This window comes from Thalassophryne amazonica, chromosome 1, assembly GCF_902500255.1.
Source record: "Thalassophryne amazonica chromosome 1, fThaAma1.1, whole genome shotgun sequence".
Taxonomy (NCBI): domain Eukaryota; kingdom Metazoa; phylum Chordata; class Actinopteri; order Batrachoidiformes; family Batrachoididae; genus Thalassophryne; species Thalassophryne amazonica.
In genome coordinates, this window is record NC_047103.1 from 6,396,191 (window position 1) to 6,419,814 (window position 23,624).

A 23,624-nucleotide genomic window follows, 5' to 3' on the forward strand; every position below is an offset into this window, starting at 1 on the left:
GTGTAGCTGTTGGCACTGTGTTCCCACATGCACGAACTGTCGCCCCGGCATCGTGCGCGCCTGCCCGTCGGCGTGATGTTTCGTGGTGTGCTCATACGAGCTGTTCTGCCGGGAGTTGCCCTGAGTTGTACATATTAACACAATGTGTGAAGGGGCCCTAAGGTCTAACCTTACCAACCCCTAGAGCAAGCACACAGGCAACAGTGGTAAGAAAAAACTACCTCTGATGATTTGAGAAAGAAACCTCAAGCAGACCAGACTCAAAGGGGTGATCCACTGCTTGGGCCATTTTAACAATTACAAGGTTTTTCCAAGTTTTACAAAGCTGAAGAAACAGAAAATAGAAAATCAAACAACACAATAATATAAGATAAAAAGATGAAGAGCTGTCCACACAGGCATCAGTGCTGCAGCAAGGTGTCGTCCACGTTGTCAGTGGGCCTGCCCCAGCAACAGGATCATTTTCAAATGCAGACTGCAGCATCCTCCTCTGGCCTTCCACCTCAAAGTCCAGTCGGGCCCTTCAGTTCCGATCCATCCATCCTTCATACCTCGGACAGAGAGAAAAAGAGCGGAATCAGTCGGCTAGAAAAACTACACCTAAGGTATAATTGATCAGCAGTAAAGCAACAGGAAACAGAAATTACTAAAGTGATCACTGGCCGGCTGGATTAAAAACACTCCATCTGCTTTGTCTCAGTCCACCCAGCTGTAAATGGATACCGGCCTTGGAACCTGAATCAAACTAACGTCCCGTCAAAGGGAAACTCACAGACACTCATCTATTTCATGCCGTGGAATCTTGGTATAAGCACCGACCTGATGGGCCTCAACAAAAGTACAGGACTTCTTCTACTATGCTAAACCAACTTGATCATTATGGTTTGTCTCCTGTATGGATCCGTTTGTGCTTCAAGTACCGATGCATGCGACTGAAACTCTTCTGACATTCTCCACAGGTGTAACGTTTATTTCCACTGTGGATAAGTTGGTGTGTTTTTAAGACTGATGACTGGCTGAAAGTTCTTGGACACTGGCCACAGGTGTAGGGTTTGTCTCCACTGTGGATGTGTTTGTGTCTCCTTAGGCTAGACAAGTGGCTGAAAGATTTACCACATCGCTCGCAGGTGTATGGTTTCTCTCCACTGTGGATGACTTTATGTCGTTTTAGGTCCCGTGACTGACTGAAAGCGATTCCACATTGAACACAGGTATGTGGCTTTTCACCACTGTGGATAGCTTGGTGTGTCCTCAGTGTGCGTGAATTACTAAAAGCTCTTCCACACTGGTCACAGCTGTATGGTTTCTCTCCGCTGTGGATGCGCTGGTGTATCCTGAGACTCTCTGACAGGCCGAAAAATTTCCCACATTGTTCACAGATGTACAGTTTCTCTCCCCTGTGGATGCGTTGGTGTTTTTGTAAGTTACATAACTGGCTGAAAGATTTCCCACATTGGTCACAGATGTATGGTTTCTCTCCACTGTGAATGCGTTTGTGTATTTGTAGGGTAGATGCAAAGCTGAAACATTTCCCACATTGGTTACAGGTGTATGGTTTCTCTCCACTGTGGATATATTGGTGTTTTTGTAGGTAAGATAACTGGCTGAAAGATTTCCCACATTGGTCACATGTGTATGGTTTCTCTCCACTGTGGATGCGTTGGTGTTTCTGTAGGGTAAATAAGCAGTTCCAAGATTTCCCACATTGGTCACAGGTGTAAGTTTTATTTTTACTGTGGATGAGTTTGTGTTTCTTTAGAATATATGCATGGCTGAAAGATTTCTCACATTGGTCACAGGTGTGCGGTTTCTCTCCACTGTGGATGAGTTGATGTCTTTTTAGGCTCCATGACAGCCTGAATGTGATCCCACACTGATCACAGGTTTGTGATTTTTCCTCATTGTGGATGCGTTGATGCCTTTTTATATCAGATAATTGGCTGAACGTTTTCTGACATTGGTAACACTTGTACAGTTTATCCATTTTTCCTGGTTTTCGGTGGACATCATCACTCTGAGCAAAGGGTTGAAGTTTGTCTCCATTTGTGGTGTTCTGTTCCTGCAGTGGTACACAAACACAAAAAGACGTAACGTGCAAGTTGTGGAAAATAGTTACATGAATTAAACTATGCAGATGTAATTAATCAGAGCCTTCATGCTTCTATACCAGGTGACAGCTGGGAACTATGGCTTTTTTCAGTTTTAGTAATTTAGATAATACTGTCCAGATTTGTTTTTATTTTGCTCAATGTCATAAAAACAACATGTGTGGGACATATCACATCTTTTGCATAAGTAACACTACAGAGCAGGAAAATGTCTGCATAATTCAGGAAGGCCATGCTTTCTATGCAGGACAATTCTCCACTGCTTGGCTTCCTCACCTGAACTGAACCCAATTGAGAAGTTGTGGGCCCTTCTTAAACTTGAGATTTACCGTGAAGGAAAACAGCCCCCCCCCCCCCCATGACCCAATCCCGGATAAGTAGTTGAAGATAAGTGAGTGAAAACGACAACTTTGAACAGCATTTGGGAGGCTGCTGTTGCTGCTACACAAAAAGTTGATTGTCAACAGATCAAGAGACTGACAGAGTCCATGGATGAAAGGCTCGTGACAGTTATTGGAAAGACATGCAGCTATAATATTAATCAATGAATATTTTTAAAATGACAAAATGTTTGACAATTGAGTTATTAGCTATACTTGATCTAAAAAATGAAAATAAGTAAAACGGGAAAATTTTCATTTTTCATTGTTGCAGACATATATATTCCCGTGAGAAAGCCTGAGCTGTGACCACATGTTCTGCGTTACGTCAGACTTGATCCTGGTGGGTACTGGACCTCAAATCAAATCAATTTTATTTATATAGCGCCAAATCACAACAAACAGTTGCCCCAAGGCGCTTTATATTGTAAGGCAAAAGCCATACAATAATTACAGAAAAACCCCAACGGTCAAAACGACCCCCTGTGAGCAAGCACTTGGCGACAGTGGGAAGGAAAAACTCCCTTTTAACAGGAAGAAACCTCCAGCAGAACCAGGCTCAGGGAGGGGCAGTCTTCTGCTAGGACTGGTTGGGGCTGAGGGAGAGAACCAGGAAAAGACATGCTGTGGAGGGGAGCAGAGATCAATCACTAATGATTAAATGCAGAGTGGTGCATACAGAGCAAAAAGAGAAAGAAACAGTGCATCATGGGAAACCCCCAGCAGTCCAAGTCTATAGCAGCATAACTAAGGGATGGTTCAGGGTCACCTGATCCCCCTTACCAAAAAATAGTACTGATAAGTATATAAAAAGTAAACTAGAAGTATACTTGAAACATACTTGCATATACTACTTTTTGGTAAGGGCCAGCCCTAACTATAAGCTTTAGCAAAAAGGAAAGTATTAAGCCTAATCTTAAAAGTAGAGAGGGTGTCTGTCTCCCTGATCCAAATTGGGAGCTGGTTCCAGAGGAGAGGAGCCTGAAAGCTGAAGGCTCTGCCTCCCATTCTACTCTTACAAACCCTAGAAACAACAAGTAAGCCTGCAGTCTGAGAGCGAAGCGCTCTATTGGGGTGATATGGTACCATGAGGTCCCTAAGATAAGATGGGACCTGATTATTCAAAACCTTATAAGTAAGAAGAAGAATTTTAAATTCTATTCTAGAATTAACAGGAAGCCAATGAAGAGAGGCCAATATGGGTGAGATATGCTCTCTCCTTCTAGTCCCCGTCAGTACTCTAGCTGCAGCATTTTGAATTAACTGAAGGCTTTTCAGGGAACTTTTAGGACAACCTGATAATAATGAATTACAATAGTCCAGCCTAGAGGAAATAAATGCATGAATTAGTTTTTCAGCATCACTCTGAGACAAGACCTTTGTAATTTTAGAGATATTGCGCAAATGCAAAAAAGCAGTCCTACATATTTACTTAATATGCGCATTGAAGGACATATCCTTATCAAAAATGACTCCAAGATTTCTCACAGTATTACTAGAGGTCAGGGTAATGCCATCCAGAGTAAGGATCTGGTTAGACACCATGTTTCTAAGACCTCACCAGGCTCAACAACCACCAGGCAGAACAGAACTCTATTCATTAAAACGTTATGAATATTTTCATGACACATTTATGCTGGGAGGAAAACCTTTTCTCAGATCTTGCAAACAAGATATGCAGCACCTCCACCTTCTGTGTCAATATAATAAATAAATAAAAAAATCTCTCCCTTCAGCTTCTACCTTTTTCTTTTGATTGAGGCAGCATCTATGGACGCTGTACAGGTCTAACAGTTTATCTTACCCCCCACCCCAATATCTTGCCAAAACATGCACGTGTACATATACACAGAGACCACTTGGCTTTTAAGGCCAAATCGAAGTTTTGTAAGATACGTTTGTCAGTATGTATGGGTTTTTTCATTTGTTTGTTTGTAATGCTTACATGTTTCACCTTTAACTCGTTGTGCAGCACAGTTTACATCGCAGACTCTTGCAAGTTCACATATAAGCAGCCCTAGTAAGGTACCATTCCATACACAAAAAAATCAAGGTCAAAGGTCAAGGTCACAGGAAGGTCAAACACTAAATTAAATGAAACAACTTTCCTGGTCACAATTTTTGAAAATTTGCCTCAAAATTTGATATGAACATAGCGATAGGCCTTGCCCATAAGCCATTACCTGGGATAAGCAATTGACCTTGATCTTCAGGGTTTTGCTTCAGGTCAAATGTCACCTAAATTAGGTCAAACTTCAGACTACAGTAAAACATGTGCAATACACCAAATTAAAGGGCTTGATGAGAGGATCCAGAATATAGCAAAGGTTTTAAGTTATGATGTCATTTGATGATGTAAAAAATGATGCAAATTATTGTTTGGGTTGATAGGGTTCTAATAAGGAATAGTTTGCACCATCTGTCATGCCTAATTATCACGTTACAGGGAAACATACACGTATAACACCTGTCATAGTATCCAATGGACATCAACCTTGTTTGACCTTTACTCTGGAGACCAAACATTCAACACAGTCAAAAATATTCCCTTTATTAATCCTTTCATTTCACTCTTTATATTTATGACCTAGCTTGTACAAAAGAGATTTTAGAAAGGTGGCAGACATTATAGGCCCCCCATTTTCATTATGTTTCTTAAACATACATTTCTTTGCATACTATTGTGTATGTGTGTGTATGTGCACACGCTACTGTGTGTTCTGTACATATACTGTGGATATTTTATGCAAAACTAAACTGGAGTATTTTCCATCACATCACATACGAGGGCTGTCCGTAAAGTATAGGTCCTTTTTATTTTTTTCAAAAACTATATCGATTTCATTCATATGTTTTTACGTCAGACATGTTTGAACCCTCGTGTGCATGCGTGAGTTTTTCCACGCCTGTCGGTGACGTCATTCGCCTGTGAGCACTCCTTGTGGGAGGAGTCGTCCAGCCCCTCGTCGGAATTCCTTTGTCTGAGAAGTTGCTGAGAGACTGGCGCTTTGTTTGATCAAATTTTTTTCTAAACCTGTGAGACACATCGAAGTGGACACGGTTCGAAAAATTAAGCTGGTTTTCAGTGAAAATTTTAACAGCTGATGAGAGATTTTGAGGTGATTCTGTCGCTTTAAGGACTTTTCACGGTGCGAGACGTCGTGCAGCGCTCTCAGGCAGCGTCATCAGCCTGTTTCAAGCTGAAAACCTCCACATTTCAGGCTCTATTGATCCAGGACGTCGTGAGAGAACAGAGACGTTTCAGAAGAAGTCGGTTTCAGCATTTTATCCGGATATTCCACTGTTAAAGGAGATTTTTTTAATGAAAGAAGTGCGGACGGGTCCGCGCGTCGGGACGCAGCCGACGCGGCGGCACAGGAAAAACACCTCCGTGTTGATAACCATTTGTTAAAATCCAGTTGGCTTTTGATGGCTTTCAGTGGAGTGAGTATATGAGAAATTGTTTATCAGCTGGAGATGTTCCAACTTGTCCTTAAGGCTTCCAGCAGAGGTGTTTTCCTGTGACGGAGCGTCGCTGCGGCTGCGAGCCGACGCTGCAATCCGCCCGCACGTCTTTCATTAAAAAAATCTCCTTTAACAGTGGAATATCCGGATAAAATGCTGAAAACCGACTTCTTCTGAAACTTCTCTGTTCTCTCACGACGTCCTGGATCAACAGAGCCTGAAATGTGGAGGTTTTAAGCTTGAAACAGGCTGATGACGCTGCCTGAGAGCGCTGCACGACGTCTCGCACCGTGAAAAGTCCTTAAAGCGACAGAATCACCTCAAAATCTCTCATCAGCTGTTAAAATTTTCACTGAAAACCAGCTTAATTTTTCAAACCGTGTCCACTTCGATGTGTCTCACAGGTTTAGAAAAAAATTTGATCAAACAAAGCGCCAGTCTCTCAGCAACTTCTCAGACAAAGGAATTCCGACGAGGGGCTGGACGACTCCTCCCACAAGGAGTGCTCACAGGCGAATGACGTCACCGACAGGCGTGGAAAAACTCACGCATGCGCACGAGGGTTCAAGCATGTCTGACGTAAAAACATATGAATGAAATCCATATAGTTTTTGAAAAAAATAAAAAGGACCTATACTTTACGGACAGCCCTCGTATTTCAGGTTGTCAATCAGGTCCATATATTTGTAGAGTATATTTGGAAAGTGGATTTAAAGATACTTCAGAATAGGAAATATTACTATTGTAGAGACCTATAGATAGATGCAGAAAGAATATCAATATCACTCACCATCAATCAAACTGCTTCATCAGGGACCATCAATCATCCATGAAATATAGAGTTTAAAGGTTGCTCTATCCTGATTGGGCCTTATCAAGATTTGGGTTAATCAGTGCTGCCCTGTAGGATTTTTTTAAACCTTTATTTAAGCAGGATAAAACTCATTGAGATTAAGAATCTCTTTTTCAAGAGTGTCCAGGCCAAGAGGCAGGCCAGAGTTACATACATACACATTTACATAGAAAACAGACACTTGAAGGAGATAATTTAAAAGTGATTTAGTGATTTAAGAGTGATTTAAAAGTGTTAAGTGGCATTAGCTCTTTCAGTCTAAACTTATTTTGGAGTTAATTCCAAGAGTGGAATGTTGTCTGTCCTGGGTGGGAGGATTTCCAGGGTGGGGGGTTAAGTGATCCGGGGGGGGGAGTTATACTGTTACATCAGACTGCTGTGGTGAAGCCGGAGCTGAGCCTGAAGGTGAGGCTCTCTCTTTACCAGCTGATTTACGCTCCTGTCCTCACCTGTGGTCATGAGCTTTGGGGAATTACTGAAAGAATAAAACTGTGGATACAAGCGGCAGAAATGAGATTCCTCCGTCGGGTATCTGGGCTTACACTCCTGGACAGGGTGAGAAACTCGACTATCCAGGAAGGACTCAGACTAGAGCCCCTGCTTCTTTGCATCAAAAAGAGCCAGTAGAGGTGGTTCAGGCACCTATTGAGGATGGCCCCTGGTCGTCTTCCTACGGAGGTCTTCTAGGCACATCCAACCGGGAGGAAGCCCCGGGGAAGACCTAGGACACGCTGGAGAGATTATATTTCCCAGCTGGCTTGGGAATCCCTTTGGAGCCAGGGTTCTCCCCAGATAATGGAATAATGGCGCCGTGCCATTATACTGCCATCTAGCGCCGCTAAACTGTGGAGTCATCTCACAATGTTTTAGTGCGACACTTGGTGGGAATCTGACTGTGCACAAAGCCATTTTTCGTGGAAATTTCACATAAACAACTTCAGCTCTTTAATTTATCCTGTTTACATCCAGATGACACAAACCATAACAAAACACAAGCGTTACACAAAGCCCAGTGATCAGAGGATGATCTCTGCATTTTTTTGTTTCATCTTGGCGGTGACCACAGCCTGTGCGGGGCACTGCGATCGGGGAGGGGCATGCCAGCGCTGAGTGTCACACAGGCCGAGGCCGGTGCACACTCGATTGACGCTGTCTGCCACAGAACTGACAAGATCTGAGCCTAACAACAATTAAAAAGGAGGTGAGAAAACAAGCTGATTTCATGACCATGGGTAGTTACCCACATGGTGAATTTCCCATTCAAAAATTAGTCAAAAGTGTATTTTTTAAGCTGGAACCATTTTTAGAGCCCCATAAGTTCTAAATGAAGACCTTTGCAGAGTCCGGTTCTCTCCTGCAAACAGTCCTGTCTTTAAACTGAAGGAACCCAGTATCAATAGTTATGCTTAACAATAGTTATGGAAACAGGCTAAAATTATTCCACTACTGAAAAATAAGAAAATTCCGTTCTCAACTTTAAACAGTCAACCAATAAGTATTCTACCTGTGTTAGGAAAAATCATGGAGTCTATTGTATATGAGCAAATCAGTAACTATTTTTTGTCGAATAATTTAATCACGGACTTCCAGCATGCATATAGAAAGAGTCACTCCATTGCCACGGCGTTGACTCAGGTGTCTGATGATTGGCTCAGAGATGTTGATAAGAAGTTGGCACTCTGTTTCTCAATTTCTCTGCTGCTTTTGATATCATTGACCATGAGTTGTTATTGGAAAAACTTACTGGTTATGGTTTTGAGCTTTCAGCTCTTACTTGGTTTTATAGTTATCTATTTAACAGGACTCAGTGTTTTTTAATGGCAGCTTTTCTGGCACCAGGAGTGTAGTATGTGGAGTGCCACAAGGGAGTTGCCTCGGTCCACTATTATTTACAATTTTCACAAATGATTTACCATATATCTTTGATAAAGTTAGTATAGTTATGTATGCTGATGATTCAACCATTTCTACATCAGCACGCTCACCCAATGACTTGGAAGCTGTTTTAAATATGGAATTGCACAAGGTAGTTGACTGGGTAACGTCCAATAAGTTAGTGTTAAATATAGTAAAGACCAACTGCATGATTATTGGTTCCAGTCGTGTTATGAAAAATCCCGTATTAAACATTAAAATTAATAATATGAGAATAAATCATTTAGATGAGACTAAGCTGCTGGGTGTAATGGTAGACTCAAAATTATCATGGAAAAAACATATAAATGATATTTCTGTAAAAATGGGCAGGGGTTTATTGATTATGAGAAGACATGCAAGGTTTTTAAGTTGTACAACGTTGAATTATGCTATTAAAGCATTATTTTTAGTATACCTGGACTATTGCCCAAGAGTTTGGTCAAATGCCTCTGGGGAAATGATGAATAAATTAGATTACTCAGAATAAGGCTGCTCGTATAGCACTCAACTGCAGTTATAGGACAAATACTATTACAATTCATAAAATTTAAACTGGATGTTAGTTAAAGATAGACTTTTATATTCACTGATCATTTTTACTAGAAAGATTATTGTCTCTAAGTTACTGTGTATTTTGTTTAGGAATTTCTCTTTCAGTTCAGAAAATCATGCACACATAACCAGACATGCTGTGGTGGGAAACTTTACGCTACCTGTAGCCAGGACTAATGCCATAACAAAAAAAAAAAAAAAAACACTGTCATATTTAGGGGTATGAAGGAATGGAATTCATTACCAGAAAACATCAAACTCATTTCAAATGAATGTTCTTTTAAGGTATTTCTAAAATGATATTTGTGGACATAAGCAATCTGGGTATGGCTTTTGATAATTTACAGATTTTTTTTTTGTGTGTATGATATTGATGAGATGTGATGACTGATTTGATTGGAACTTTTTTGATTTCTGTATATTGTTTGTTGACTTGTGTGGACCCCAGGAAGAATAGCTGCAGCTGCAACTCCAGTTCCAATGAAGTTGGGATGTTCAATCAATTCAATAAATTTTATTTATATAGCGCCAAATCACAACAAACAGTTGCCCCAAGGCGCTTTATATTGTAAGGCAAGGCCATACAATAATTACGTAAAAACCCCAACGGTCAAAACGACTCCCTGTGAGCAAGCACTTGGCGACAGTCAATCAATCAATCAATCAATTTTTTTATATAGCGCCAAATCACAACAAACAGTTGCCCCAAGGCGCTTTATATTGTAAGGCAAGGCCATACAATAATTATGTAAAACCCCAACGGTCAAAACGACCCCCTGTGAGCAAGCACTTGGCTACAGTGGGAAGGAAAAACTCCCTTTTAACAGGAAGAAACCTCCAGCAGAACCAGGCTCAGGGAGGGGCAGTCTTCTGCTGGGACTGGTTGGGGCTGAGGGAGAGAACCAAGAAAAAGACATGCTGTGGAGGGGAGCAGAGATCGATCACTAATGATTAAATGCAGAGTGGTGCATACAGAGCAAAAAGAGAAAGAAACAGTGCATCATGGGAACCCCCCAGCAGTCTACGTCTATAGCAGCATAACTAAGGGATGGTCCAGCCCTAACTATAAGCTTTAGCAAAAAGGAAAGTTTTAAGCCTAATCTTAAAAGTAGAGAGGGTGTCTGTCTCCCTGATCTGAATTGGGAGCTGGTTCCACAGGAGAGGAGCCTGAAAGCTGAAGGCTCTACCTCCCATTCTACTCTTACAAACCCTAGGAACTACAAGTAAGCCTGCAGTCTGAGAGCGAAGCGCTCTATTGGGGCGATATGGCACCACGAGGTCCCCAAGATAAGATGGGACCTGATTATTCAAAACCTTATAAGTAAGAAGAAGAATTTTAAATTCTATTCTAGAATTAACAGGAAGCCAATGAAGAGAGGCCAATATGGGTGAGATATGCTCTCTCCTTCTAGTCCCCGTCAGTACTCTAGCTGCAGCATTTTGAATTAACTGAAGGCTTTTTAGGGAACTTTTAGGACAACCTGATAATAATGAATTACAATAGTCCAGCCTAGAGGAAATAAATGCATGAATTAGTTTTTCAGCATCACTCTGAGACAAGACCTTTCTGATTTTAGAGATATTGCGTAAATGCAAAAAGCAGTCCTACATATTTGTTTAATATGCGCTTTGAATGACATATCCTGATCAAAAATGACTCCAAGATTTCTCACAGTATTACTAGAGGTCAGGGTAATGCCATCCAGAGTAAGGATCTGGTTAGACACCATGTTTCTAAGATTTGTGGGGCCAAGTACAATAACTTCAGTTTTATCTGAGTTTAAAAGCAGGAAATTAGAGGTCATCCATGTCTTTATGTCTGTAAGACAATCCTGCAGTTTAGCTAATTGGTGTGTGTCCTCTGGCTTCATGGATAGATAAAGCTGGGTATCATCTGCGTAACAATGAAAATTTAAGCAATACCGTCTAATAATACTGCCTAAGGGAAGCATGTATAAAGTAAATAAAATTGGTCCTAGCACAGAACCTTGTGGAACTCCATAATTAACTTTAGTCTGTGAAGAAGATTCCCCATTTACATGAACAAATTGTAATCTATTAGACAAATATGATTCAAACCACCGCAGCGCAGTGCCTTTAATACCTATGGCATGCTCTAATCTCTGTAATAAAATTTTATGGTCAACAGTATCAAAAGCAGCACTGAGGTCTAACAGAACAAGCACAGAGATGAGTCCACTGTCCGAGGCCATAAGAAGATCATTTGTAACCTTCACTAATGCTGTTTCTGTACTATGATGAATTCTAAAACCTGACTGAAACTCTTCAAATAGACCATTCCTCTGCAGATGATCAGTTAGCTGTTTTACAACTACCCTTTCAAGAATTTTTGAGAGAAAAGGAAGGTTGGAGATTGGCCTATAATTAGCTAAGATAGCTGGGTCAAGTGATGGCTTTTTAAGTAATGGTTTAATTACTGCCACCTTAAAAGCCTGTGGTACATAGCCAACTAACAAAGATAGATTGATCATATTTAAGATCGAAGCATTAAATAATGGTAGGGCTTCCTTGAGCAGCCTGGTAGGAATGGGGTCTAATAAACATGTTGATGGTTTGGATGAAGTAACTAATGAGAATAACTCAGACAGAACAATCGGAGAGAAAGAGTCTAACCAAATACCGGCATCACTGAAAGCAGCCAAAGATAACGATACGTCTTTGGGATGGTTATGAGTAATTTTTTCTCTAATAATTAAAATTTTGTTAGCAAAGAAAGTCATGAAGTCATTACTAGTTAAAGTTAATGGAATACTCAGCTCAATAGAGCTCTGACTCTTTGTCAGCCTGGCTACAGTGCTGAAAAGAAACCTGGGGTTGTTCTTATTTTCTTCAATTAGTGATGAGTAGAAAGATGTCCTAGCTTTACGGAGGGCTTTTTTATAGAGCAACAGACTCTTTTTCCAGGCTAAGTGAAGATCTTCTAAATTAGTGAGACGCCATTTCCTCTCCAACTTACGGGTTATCTGCTTTAAGCTACGAGTTTGTGAGTTATACCACGGAGTCAGACACTTCTGATTTAAAGCTCTCTTTTTCAGAGGAGCTACAGCATCCAAAGTTGTCTTCAATGAGGATGTAAAACTATTGACGAGATACTCTATCTCCCTTACAGAGTTTAGGTAGCTACTCTGCACTGTGTTGGTATATGGCATTAGAGAACATAAAGAAGGAATCATATCCTTAAACCTAGTTACAGCGCTTTCTGAAAGACTTCTAGTGTAATGAAACTTATTCCCCACTGCTGGGTAGTCCATCAGAGTAAATGTAAATGTTATTAAGAAATGATCAGACAGAAGGGAGTTTTCAGGGAATACTGTTAAGTCTTCTATTTCCATACCATAAGTCAGAACAAGATCTAAGATATGATTAAAGTGGTGGGTGGACTCATTTACTTTTTGAGCAAAGCCAATAGAGTCTAATAATAGATTAAATGCAGTGTTGAGGCTGTCATTCTCAGCATCTGTGTGGATGTTAAAATCGCCCACTATAATTATCTTATCTGAGCTAAGCACTAAGTCAGACAAAAGGTCTGAAAATTCACAGAGAAACTCAGTAACGACCAGGTGGACGATAGATAATAACAAATAAAACTGGTTTTTGGGACTTCCAATTTGGATGGACAAGACTAAGAGACAAGCTTTCAAATGAATTAAAGCTCTGTCTGGGTTTTTGATTAATTAATAAGCTGGAATGGAAGATTGCTGCTAATCCTCCACCCCGGCCCGTGCTACGAGCATTCTGACAGTTAGTGTGACTCGGGGGTGTTGACTCATTTAAACTAACATATTCATCCTGCTGTAACCAGGTTTCTGTTAGGCAGAATAAATCAATATGTTGATCAATTATTATATCATTTACCAACAGGGACTTAGAAGAGAGAGACCTAATGTTTAATAGACCACATTTAACTGTTTTAGTCTGTGGTGCAGTTGAAGGTGCTATATTATTTTTTCTTTTGAATTTTTATGCTTAAATAGATTTTTGCTGGTTATTGGTAGTCTGGGAGCAGGCACCGTCTCTACGGGGATGGGGTAATGAGGGGATGGCAGTGGGAGAGAAGCTGCAGAGAGGTGTGTAAGACTACAACTCTGCTTCCTGGTCCCAACCCTGGATAGTCACGGTTTGGAGGATTTAAGAAAATTGGCCAGATTTCTAGAAATGAGAGCTGCTCCATCCAAAGTGGGATGGATGCCGTCTCTCCTAACAAGACCAGGTTTTCCCCAGAAGCTTTGCCAATTATCTATGAAGCCCACCTCATTTTTTGGACACCACTCAGACAGCCAGCAATTCAAGGAGAACATGCGGCTAAACATGTCACTCCCGGTCCGATTGGGGAGGGGCCCAGAGAAAACTACAGAGTCCGACATTGTTTTTGCAAAGTTACACACCGATTTAATGTTAATTTTAGTGACCTCCGATTGGCGTAACCGGGTGTCATTACTGCCGACGTGAATTACAATCTTACCAAATTTACGCTTAGCCTTAGCCAGCAGTTTCAAATTTCCTTCAATGTCGCCTGCTCTGGCCCCCGGAAGACAATTGACTATGGTTGCTGGTGTCGCTAACTTCACATTTCTCAAAACAGAGTCGCCAATAACCAGAGTTTGATCCTCGGCGGGTGTGTCGTCGAGTGGGAAAAAACGATTAGAAATGTGAACGGGTTGGCGGTGTACACGGGGCTTCTGTTTAGGGCTACGCTTCCTCCTCACAGTCACCCAGTCGGCCTGCTTTCCCGGCTGCTCGGGATCTGCCAGGGGGGAACTAACGGCGGCTAAGCTACCTTGGTCCGCACCGACTACAGGGGCCTTGTTAGCTGTAGAATTTTCCACGGTGCGGAGCCGAGTCTCCAATTCGCCCAGCCTGGCCTCCAAAGCTACGAATAAGCTACACTTATTACAAGTACCATTACTGCTAAAGGAGGCCGAGGAATAACTAAACATTTCACACCCAGAGCAGAAAAGTGCGGGAGAGACAGGAGAAGCCGCCATGCTAAATCGGCTAAGAGCTAGTAGCTACGCTAAGCTAGCGGATTCCTAAAAACACGCAAAGTGAATAATGTGTAAATAATTTAGAGGTGATTCAGCAGAAGGAGTGCTTTAGTTAAGGCATGTAAAGATTACACTGGGAAACAAATCGTAATCTAGATAACTAGATCAATCTAACTGCGCAGATTAAACAGCTAACAGATACAGAAAAACACCGCTGTGCTCCGGAACAGGAAGTGATACAATACCGCAGTGAGAGCCAACCACCAGAGACAGTGGGAAGGAAAAACTCCCTTTTAACAGGAAGAAACCTCCAGCAGAACCAGGCTCAGGGAGGGGCAGTCTTCTGCTGGGACTGGTTGGGGCTGAGGGAGAGAACCAGGAAAAAGACATGCTGTGGAGGGGAGCAGAGATCAATCACTAATGATTAAATGCAGAGTGGTGCATACAGAGCAAAAAGAGAAAGAAACACTCAGTGCATCATGGGAACCCCCCAGCAGTCTAAGTCTATAGCAGCATGACTAAGGGATGGTTCAGGGTCACCTGATCCAGCCCTAACTATAAGCTTTAGCAAAAAGGAAAGTTTTAAGCCTAATCTTAAAAGCAGAGAGGGTGTCTGTCTCCCTGATCTGAATTGGGAGCTGGTTCCACATGAGAGGAGCCTGAAAGCTGAAGGCTCTGCCTCCCATTCTACTCTTACAAACCCTAGGAACTACAAGTAAGCCTGCAGTCTGAGAGCGAAGCGCTCTGTTGGGGTGATATGGTACTATGAGGTCCCTAAGATAAGATGGGACCTGATTATTCAAAACCTTATAAGTAAGAAGAAGAATTTTAAATTCTATTCTAGAATTAACAGGAAGCCAATGAAGAGAGGCCAATATGGGTGAGATATGCTCTCTCCTTCTAGTACCCGTTAGTACTCTAGCTGCAGCATTTTGAATTAACTGAAGGCTTTTCAGGGAACTTTCAGGACAACCTGATAATAATGAATTACAATAGTCCAGCCTAGAGGAAATAAATGCATGAATTAGTTTTTCAGCATCACTCTGAGACAAGACCTTTCTAATTTTAGAGATATTGCGTAAATGCAAAAAAAGCAGTCCTACATATTTGTTTAATATGCGCTTTGAATGACATATCCTGATCAAAAATGACTCCAAGATTTCTCACAGTATTACTAGAGGTCAGGGTAATGCCATCCAGAGTAAGGATCTGGTTAGACACCATGTTTCTAAGATTTGTAGGGCCAAGTACAATAACTTCAGTTTTATCTGAGTTTAAAAGCAGGAAATCAGAGGTCATCCATGTCCTTATGTCTGTAAGACAATCCTGCAGTTTAGCTAATTGGTGTGTGTCCTCTGGCTTCATGGATAGAAAAAGCTGGGTATCATCTGCGTAACAATGAAAATTTAAGCAATGCCGTCTAATAATACTGCCTAAGGGAAGCATGTATAAAGTGAATAAAATTGGTCCTAGCACAGAACCTTGTGGAACTCCATAATTAACCTTAGTCTGTGAAGAAGATTCCCCATTTACATGAACAAATTGTAATCTATTAGATAAATATGATTCAAACCACCGCAGCGCAGTGCCTTTAATACCTATGGCATGCTCTAATCTCTGTAATAAATTTTTATGGTCAACAGTATCAAAAGCAGCACTGAGGTCTAACAGAACAAGCACAGAGATGAGTCCACTGTCTGAGGCCACAAGAAGATCATTTGTAACCATCACTAATGCTGTTTCTGTACTATGATGAATTCTAAAACCTGACTGAAACTCTTCAAATAGACCATTCCTCTGCAGATGATCAGTTAGCTGTTTGACAACTACCCTTTCAAGAAGTTTTGAGAGAAAAGGAAGGTTGGAGATTGGCCTATAATTAGCTAAGATAGCTGGGTCAAGTGATGGCTTTTTAAGTAATGGTTTAATTACTGCCACCTTAAAAGCCTGTGGTACATAGCCAACTAATAACGATAGATTGATCATATTTAAGATCGAAGCATTAAATAATGGTAGGGCTTCCTTGAGCAGCCTGGTAGGAATGGGGTCTAACAGACATGTTGATGGTTTGGATGAAGTAACTAATGAAAATAACTCAGACAGAACAATCTGAGAGAAAGAGTCTAACCAAATACCGGCATCACTGAAAGCAGCCAAAGATAACGATACTTCTTTGGGATGGTTATGAGTAATTTTTTCTCTAATAGTTAAAATTTTATTAGCAAAGACAGTCATGAAGTCATTACTAGTTAAAGTTAAAGGAATACTCGGCTCAATAGAGCTCTGACTCTTAGCCAGCCTGGCTACAGTGCTGAAAAGAAACCTGGGGTTGTTCTTATTTTCTTCAATTAGTGATGAATAGTAAAATGTCCTAGCTTTACGGAGGGCTTTTTTATAGAGCAACAGACTCTTTTTCCAGGCTAAGTGAAGATCTTCTAAATTAGTGAGACGCCATTTCCTCTCCAACTTACGGGTTATCTGCTTTAAGCTGCGAGTTTGTGAGTTATACCACGGAGTCAGGCACTTCTGATTTAAAGCTCTCTTTTTCAGAGGAGCTACAGCATCCAAAGTTGTCTTCAATGAGGATGTAAAACTATTGACGAGATACTCTATCTCACTTACAGAGTTTAGGTAGCTACTCTGCACTGTGTTGGTATATGGCATTGGAGAACATAAAGAAGGAATCATATCCTTAAACCTAGTTACAGCGCTTTCTGAAAGACTTCTACTGTAATGAAACTTATTCCCCACTGCTGGGTAGTCCATCAGAATAAATGTAAATGTTATTAAGAAATGATCAGACAGAAGGGAGTTTTCAGGGAATACTGTTAAGTCTTCAATTTCCATACCATAAGTCAGAACAAGATCTAAGATATGATTAAAGTGGTGGGTGGACTCATTTACATTTTGAACAAAGCCAATTGAGTCTAATAATAGATTAAATGCAGTGTTGAGGCTGTCATTCTCAGCATCTGTGTGGATGTTAAAATCGCCCACTATAATTATCTTATCTGAGCTAAGCACTAAGTCAGACAAAAGGTCTGAAAATTCACAGAGAAACTCACAGTAACGACCAGGTGGATGATAGATAATAACAAATAAAACTGGTTTTTGGGACTTCCAATTTGGATGGACAAGACTAAGAGTCAAGCTTTCAAATGAATTAAAGCTCTGTCTGGGTTTTTGATTAATTAATGAGATGGAATGGAAGATTGCTGCTAATCCTCCGCCTCGGCCCATGCTACGAGCATTCTGACAGTTAGTGTGACTCGGGGGTGTTGACTCATTTAAACTAACATATTCATCCTGCTGTAACCAGGTTTCTGTAAGGCAGAATAAATCAATATGTTGATCAATTATTATATCATTTACTAACAGGGACTTAGAAGAGAGAGACCTAATGTTTAATAGACCACATTTAACTGTTTTAGTCTGTGGTGCAGTTGAAGGTGCTATATTATTTTTTCTTTTTGAATTTTTTATGCTTAAATAGATTTTTGCTGGTTATTGGTGGTCTGGGAGCAGGCACCGTCTCTACGGGGATGGGGTAATGAGGGGATAGCAGGGGGAGAGAAGCTGCAGAGAGGTGTGTAAGGCTACAACTCTGCTTCCTGGTCCCAACCCTGGATAGTCACGGTTTGGAGGATTTAAGAAAATTGGCCAGATTTCTAGAAATGAGAGCTGCTCCATCCAAAGTGGGATGGATGTCGTCTCTCCTAACAAGACCAGGTTTTCCCCAGAAGCTTTGCCAATTATCTATGAAGCCCACCTCATTTTTTTTTTTTTTTTTGTGCTGATGTTGTGTAAAGTGTAAATAAAAACAGAATTAAATGATTTGCAAATCTTCTTCAACCTATATTCAATTGAATACACCACAAAGACAAGATATTTAATGTTCAAACTGATAAACTTTGTTTTTGTGCAAATATTTGTTCATTTTGAAATGGATGCCTGCAACACGTTTCAAAAAAGCTGGGACAGTGGTATGTATACCACTGTGTTACATCACCTTTCCTTCTAACAACACTCAATAAGCGTTTGGGAACTGAGGACACTAATTGTTGAAGCTTTGTAGGTGGAATTCTTTCCCATTCTTGCTTGATGTACGACTTCAGTTGTTCAACAGTCCGGGGTCTCCATTGTCGTATTTTGCGCTTCATAATGCACCACACATTTTCAATGGGTGACAGGTCTGGACTGCAGACAGGCCAGTCTAGTACCCGCACTCTTTTACTACGAAGCCACGCTGTTGTAACACGTGCAGAATGTGGCTTGGCATTGTCTTGCTGAAATAAGCAGGGACGTCCCTGAAAAAGACATTGCTTGGACATTGCAGCATGTGTTGCTCCAAAACCTGGATGTACTTTTCAGCATTGATGGTGCCATCACAGATGTGTAAGTTGCCCATGCCATGGGCACTAACACACCCCCATACCATCACAGATGCTGGCTTTTGAACTTTGCGCTGGTAACAGTCTGGATGGTCTCTTTCCTCTTTTGTCCAGAGGACACGACGTCCATGATTTCTAAAAACAATTTGAAATGTGGACTCAAGACCACAGCACACTTTTCCACTTTGCGTCTGTCCATTTCAAATGAGCTCGGGCCCAGAGAAGGCGGCGGCATTTCTGGATGTTGTTGATGTTTGGCTTTCACTTTGTATGGTAGAGTTTTAACTTGCATTTGTAGATGTAGCGACGAACTGCGTTAACTGACAATGGTTTTCTGAAGTGTTCCTGAGCACACGCGATAAGATCCTTTACACAATGATGTAGTTTTTAATGCAGTGCCGCCTGAGGGATCGAAGATCACGGGCATTCAATGTTGATTTTTGGCCTTGCTGCTTACATGTAGAAAGTTCTCCAGATTCTCTGATTCTTCTGATTACATTATGGACTGTAGATGATGGAATCCCTAAATTCCTTGCAACTGAACATTGAGAAACATCGCTCTTAAACTTGGACTATTTTTTCATGCAGTTGTTCACAAAGTGGTGATCCTCGCCCCATCTTTGCTTGTGAATGGCTGAGACTTTTGGGGATGCTCCTTTTATACTCAGTCATGACAATCACCTGTTTCCAGTTAGGTGTTCTTTGAGCATTCATCAACTTTCCCAGTCTTTTGTTGCTCCGTCCCAACTTTTTTGAAACATGTCGCAGGCATCCATTTCTAAATGAGCAAATATTTGCACCAAAAAAAAAAAAAAGTCTATCAGTTTGAACATTAAATATCTTGTCTTTGTGGTGTATTCAATTGAATATAGGTTCAAGAGGATTAGCAAATCATTGTATTCTGTTTTTTTTTTTTTTTTTTACATTTCACACAATGTCCCAACTTCATTGGAATTGGAGTTGTAAATAAACAATAAACAAACAATAGTCTGTTATAAATTATTGTAGGCTGACACCAACCCCCTGAAAATGAATTTTTTCATTTTTGCGCATAAAAACATCACCAATTTGGAGACCAATAACTCACAAAATAGAAGAGATAGGCCTTTTCCAATGACAAAATCTGAAAGCCGGAGCCAAATTTACTCATGAAGGCAAATGTGAGCCAGATATCTTTGCTTGTTTCAGAGATATGGCCGTCCAGAAGTGGCTACATGTGAACATACGCAATTCACAAGTGTCAAAAATAGGAGCATCAATCAATAAAGGGTACCATCCTACATCACGCTCTCAAATATCTTTTTTGACAGTTATGAATTTTTGAAAATTTGTACTACGTTAAAGGACAGGGATTTTTACAATATATTCCTGACTCTGACCTTGAAAACTGAACAAATTCTTATCTATCAGGATAAGAATCCTCTGTAAAAATTTCATAACATCTCATCTCATTTTCATCCACCTTTCCGGGTTTGGGTCTGGGAGGCAACAGCTCCAGCAGGGGACCCCAGAGTTCCCTTCCCCTTGCCACATTGACCACCTCTGACTGGGGGATCCCGAGGCGTTCCCAGGCGTGGCTTACAGGCCGTTCACAAACAAACATAAGCAAAAACATAACTGCCGCCCAACATGTTTTTTTTTCCCCAAACAGACTGCTGTAGTATAACCAGACCCCTGGTGGCTACAGTGAATTTGGTGTCACTTTGCCTTGCAACAGTTAACTTGTATTATTATCTTAACAAAGACACTATTTTCCCCCAAACTGAGTGTTGTAGTACAACCCCTGGCAAAATTATGGAATCACCGGCCTCGGAGGATGTTCATTCAGTTGTTTAATTTTGTAGAAAAAAAGCAGATCACAGACATGACACAAAACTAAAGTCATTTCAAATGACAACTTTCTGGCTTTAAGAAACACTATAAGAAATCATGAAAAAAAATTGTGGCAGTCAGTAACGGTTACTTTTTTAGACCAAGCAGGGGGAAAAAATATGGACTCACTCAATTCTGAGGAATAAATTATGGAATCACCCCGTAAATTTTCATCCCCAAAACTAACACCTGCATCAAATCAGATCTGCTTGTTAGTCTGCATCTAAAAAGGAGTGACCACACCTTGGAGAGCTGTTGCACCAAGTGGACTGACATGAATCATGGCTCCAACATGAGAGATGTCAATTGAAACAAAGGAGAGGATTATCAAACTCTTAAAAGAGGGTAAATCATCACGCAATGTTGCAAAAGATGTTGGTTGTTCACAGTCAGCTGTGTCTAAACTCTGGACCAAATACAAACAACATGGGAAGGTTGTTAAAGGCAAACATACTGGTAGACCAAGGAAGACATCAAAGCGTCAAGACAGAAAACTTAAAGCAATATGTCTCAAAAATCGAAAATGCACAACAAAACAAATGAGGAACGAATGGGAGGAAACTGGAGTCAACGTCTGTGACCGAACTGTAAGAAACCGCCTAAAGGAAATGGGATTTACATACAGAAAAGCTAAACGAAAGCCATCATTAACACCTAAACAGAAAAAAACAAGGTTACAAAGGGCTAAGGAAAAGCAATCATGGACTGTGGATGACTGGATGAAAGTCATATTCAGTGATGAATCTCAAATCTGCATTGGGCAAGGTGATGATGCTGGAACTTTTGTTTGGTGCCGTTCCAATGAGATTTATAAAGATGACTGCCTGAAGAGAACATGTAAATTTCCACAGTCATTGATGATATGGGGCTGCATGTCAGGTAAAGGCACTGGGGAGATGGCTGTCATTACATCATCAATAAATGCACAAGTTTACGTTGATATTTTGGACACTTTTCTTATCCCATCAATTGAAAGGATGTTTGGGGATGATGAAATCATTTCTCAAGATGATAATGCATCTTGCCATAGAGCAAAAACGGTGAAAACATTCCTTGCAAAAAGACACATAGGGTCAATGTCATGGCCTGCAAATAGTCCGGATCTTAATCCAATTGAAAATCTTTGGTGGAAGTTGAAGAAAATGGTCCATGACAAGGCTCCAACCTGCAAAGCTGATCTGGCAACAGCAATCAGAGAAAGTTGGAGCCAGATTGATGAAGAGTACTGTTTGTCACTCATTAAGTCCATGCCTCAGAGACTGCAAGCTGTTATAAAAGCCAGAGGTGGTGCAACGAAATACTAGTGATGTGTTGGAGCGTTCTTTTGTTTTTCATGATTCCATAATTTTTTCCTCAGAATTGAGTGATTCCATATTTTTTTCCGTCTGCTTGGTCTAAAAAAGTAACCGTTACTGACTGCCACAATTTTTTTTTCCTGATTTCTTATAGTGTTTCTTAAAGCCAGAAAGTTGCCATTTGAAATGACTTTAGTTTTGTGTTAATTGATTTAATTGTTTTTGCTGGTGCATTTTCGTTTGTGCACATTGTAGACGGTCCCAACGTTTGTTCTTTTTTTTTTAATCTCGCAGCGTCTGCACATTAAGATCAGTGTTTTTGTCCAGCTCAGAGGACGCTCAATTTGGACAAAAATTAGACTGCAGCTTGTCTACCTTCCTGAGGGTAGAAACTGGTGCTAAATGTTTTTTTTCTGCAATGTTTCTCTTAACATTTATTGAACTGTGAACTTGGAAACTTCTAATTTAACAGCAATTCATCTCAAGCCCTTCAATATAAATGACTCCAATTCAAAAACTTTTTTTTTTTTTTTTGGTCCGTGTCATTAACTCATGATTGTCCACAAACGGCTAATTTCTGTAAAATTATTGAGCATAAGCTAAGCTAAATAAGCTAAATGACCGGAAGAACGTCTCCGAGAATACAAACCATTAACATTGCAACGAGAATCAATCAATCAATCAATCAATTTTTTTATATAGCGCCAAATCACAACAAACAGTTGCCAACAGTTTACTTAAAAAAGACTTCTAATATTTTAAAGGTACCAATAAGTTTTCAAAACCTCATTTTACCTCCAAAATCAACTTTGAATCAAGGACGGACATCTTTGTGAAGCCCACCACATCCGGTTGTTCCGTCTGTATCAAAGGTCCGTCAGAAACCTGGTACGGGGTGTCAGTGACAGCGCTGTTCGCCTTCTTAAAAAAAAAAAAAAGGTTCAGAAATTCGTACGATGTAAAGTGTCACACTTTAATTGAAATATTTTTTTAGGACAAACTGCGTCAGTTGGAATGCAGGTTTTAGTTTATTGTTTGACAAAATAATTAACATCAAGTGTGTCTTTATAAAACAATATTGTGGCATAAATTACAAAACTTGAACAATAGTTAATGCTTTAAAATTCTTCTCACAGTTGTGTGTAATAGAGCAGGTAGGTAGTTCAGTGCCACCTAAGAGGAATTAGTTTAGCCTGAGTGCAACTATAACCTACATAAATGTATGATGGCCATCAGAGTGACAACAATAAACAAGTCAGGATCAACAGACATTATAAATCTCATAAATTACAAATATAATACACATTTATAATGTCTATGGTGGTCTCATCCATGTGTGAAACATCTTTGAATGACCCATGAAGAGTACTTACATGTGCCCACGCTTCAATGGTCATTAAAGTGAAATGGTGATAAATTGCCCCCATGTGCAAATCATACATCACAAATAGCCTAATGTTGCACATGAGCCATGATTGTGACAATACAATAAAAACACACACACACACACACACACACACACACACAAACCAAAACAGAAATGTATGGAAAAACAGAATTTTGATTTATGTTAAATTATGTTTTTTAGGGGAGCTCATGTACGCACATATACATACACGTCCACACATTCCAGAAAAAATATAAATAAATAATAATAAAGTAATAAATAATTCAAATTAAAAAGGTGAAAATGAAAAACATTTGGGGATTTTTTTATGATTTATTTATTTATTTCATAATTGCACAGAAAATATTTTTTAAATGTTTTGTAGTTCACGTTTTTAA

At 40.3% G+C, this 23,624-nt stretch overlaps 1 protein-coding gene across 1 annotated transcript; it reads right to left on the reverse strand.

Annotated features, from left to right (window-relative positions):
• Window positions 1-855: 855 nt before the first annotated feature.
• LOC117529271 (zinc finger protein 271-like) lies at window positions 856-22,698 on the reverse strand. Its single transcript, XM_034192042.1, has 2 exons — window positions 22,635-22,698; window positions 856-2,059 (listed from the first exon to the last, which is right to left on the reverse strand). Exons 1-2 carry the CDS (start codon window positions 22,665-22,667, stop codon window positions 878-880), a joined length of 1,215 nt encoding a protein of 404 aa, XP_034047933.1. The 5' UTR covers window positions 22,668-22,698; the 3' UTR covers window positions 856-877.
• Between the last annotated feature and the right edge of the window lie 926 nt (window positions 22,699-23,624).

Coding starts and splice junctions, on each gene's coding strand:
- LOC117529271 (XM_034192042.1), bottom strand. CDS start 22,667: ATGTCCGTCCTTGATTCAAAGTTGATTTTGGAG. Junction 2,060..22,634: donor ATTCAAAGTTGATTTTGGAG/GTAAAATGAGGT, acceptor GTACCACTGCAG/GAACAGAACACCACAAATGG.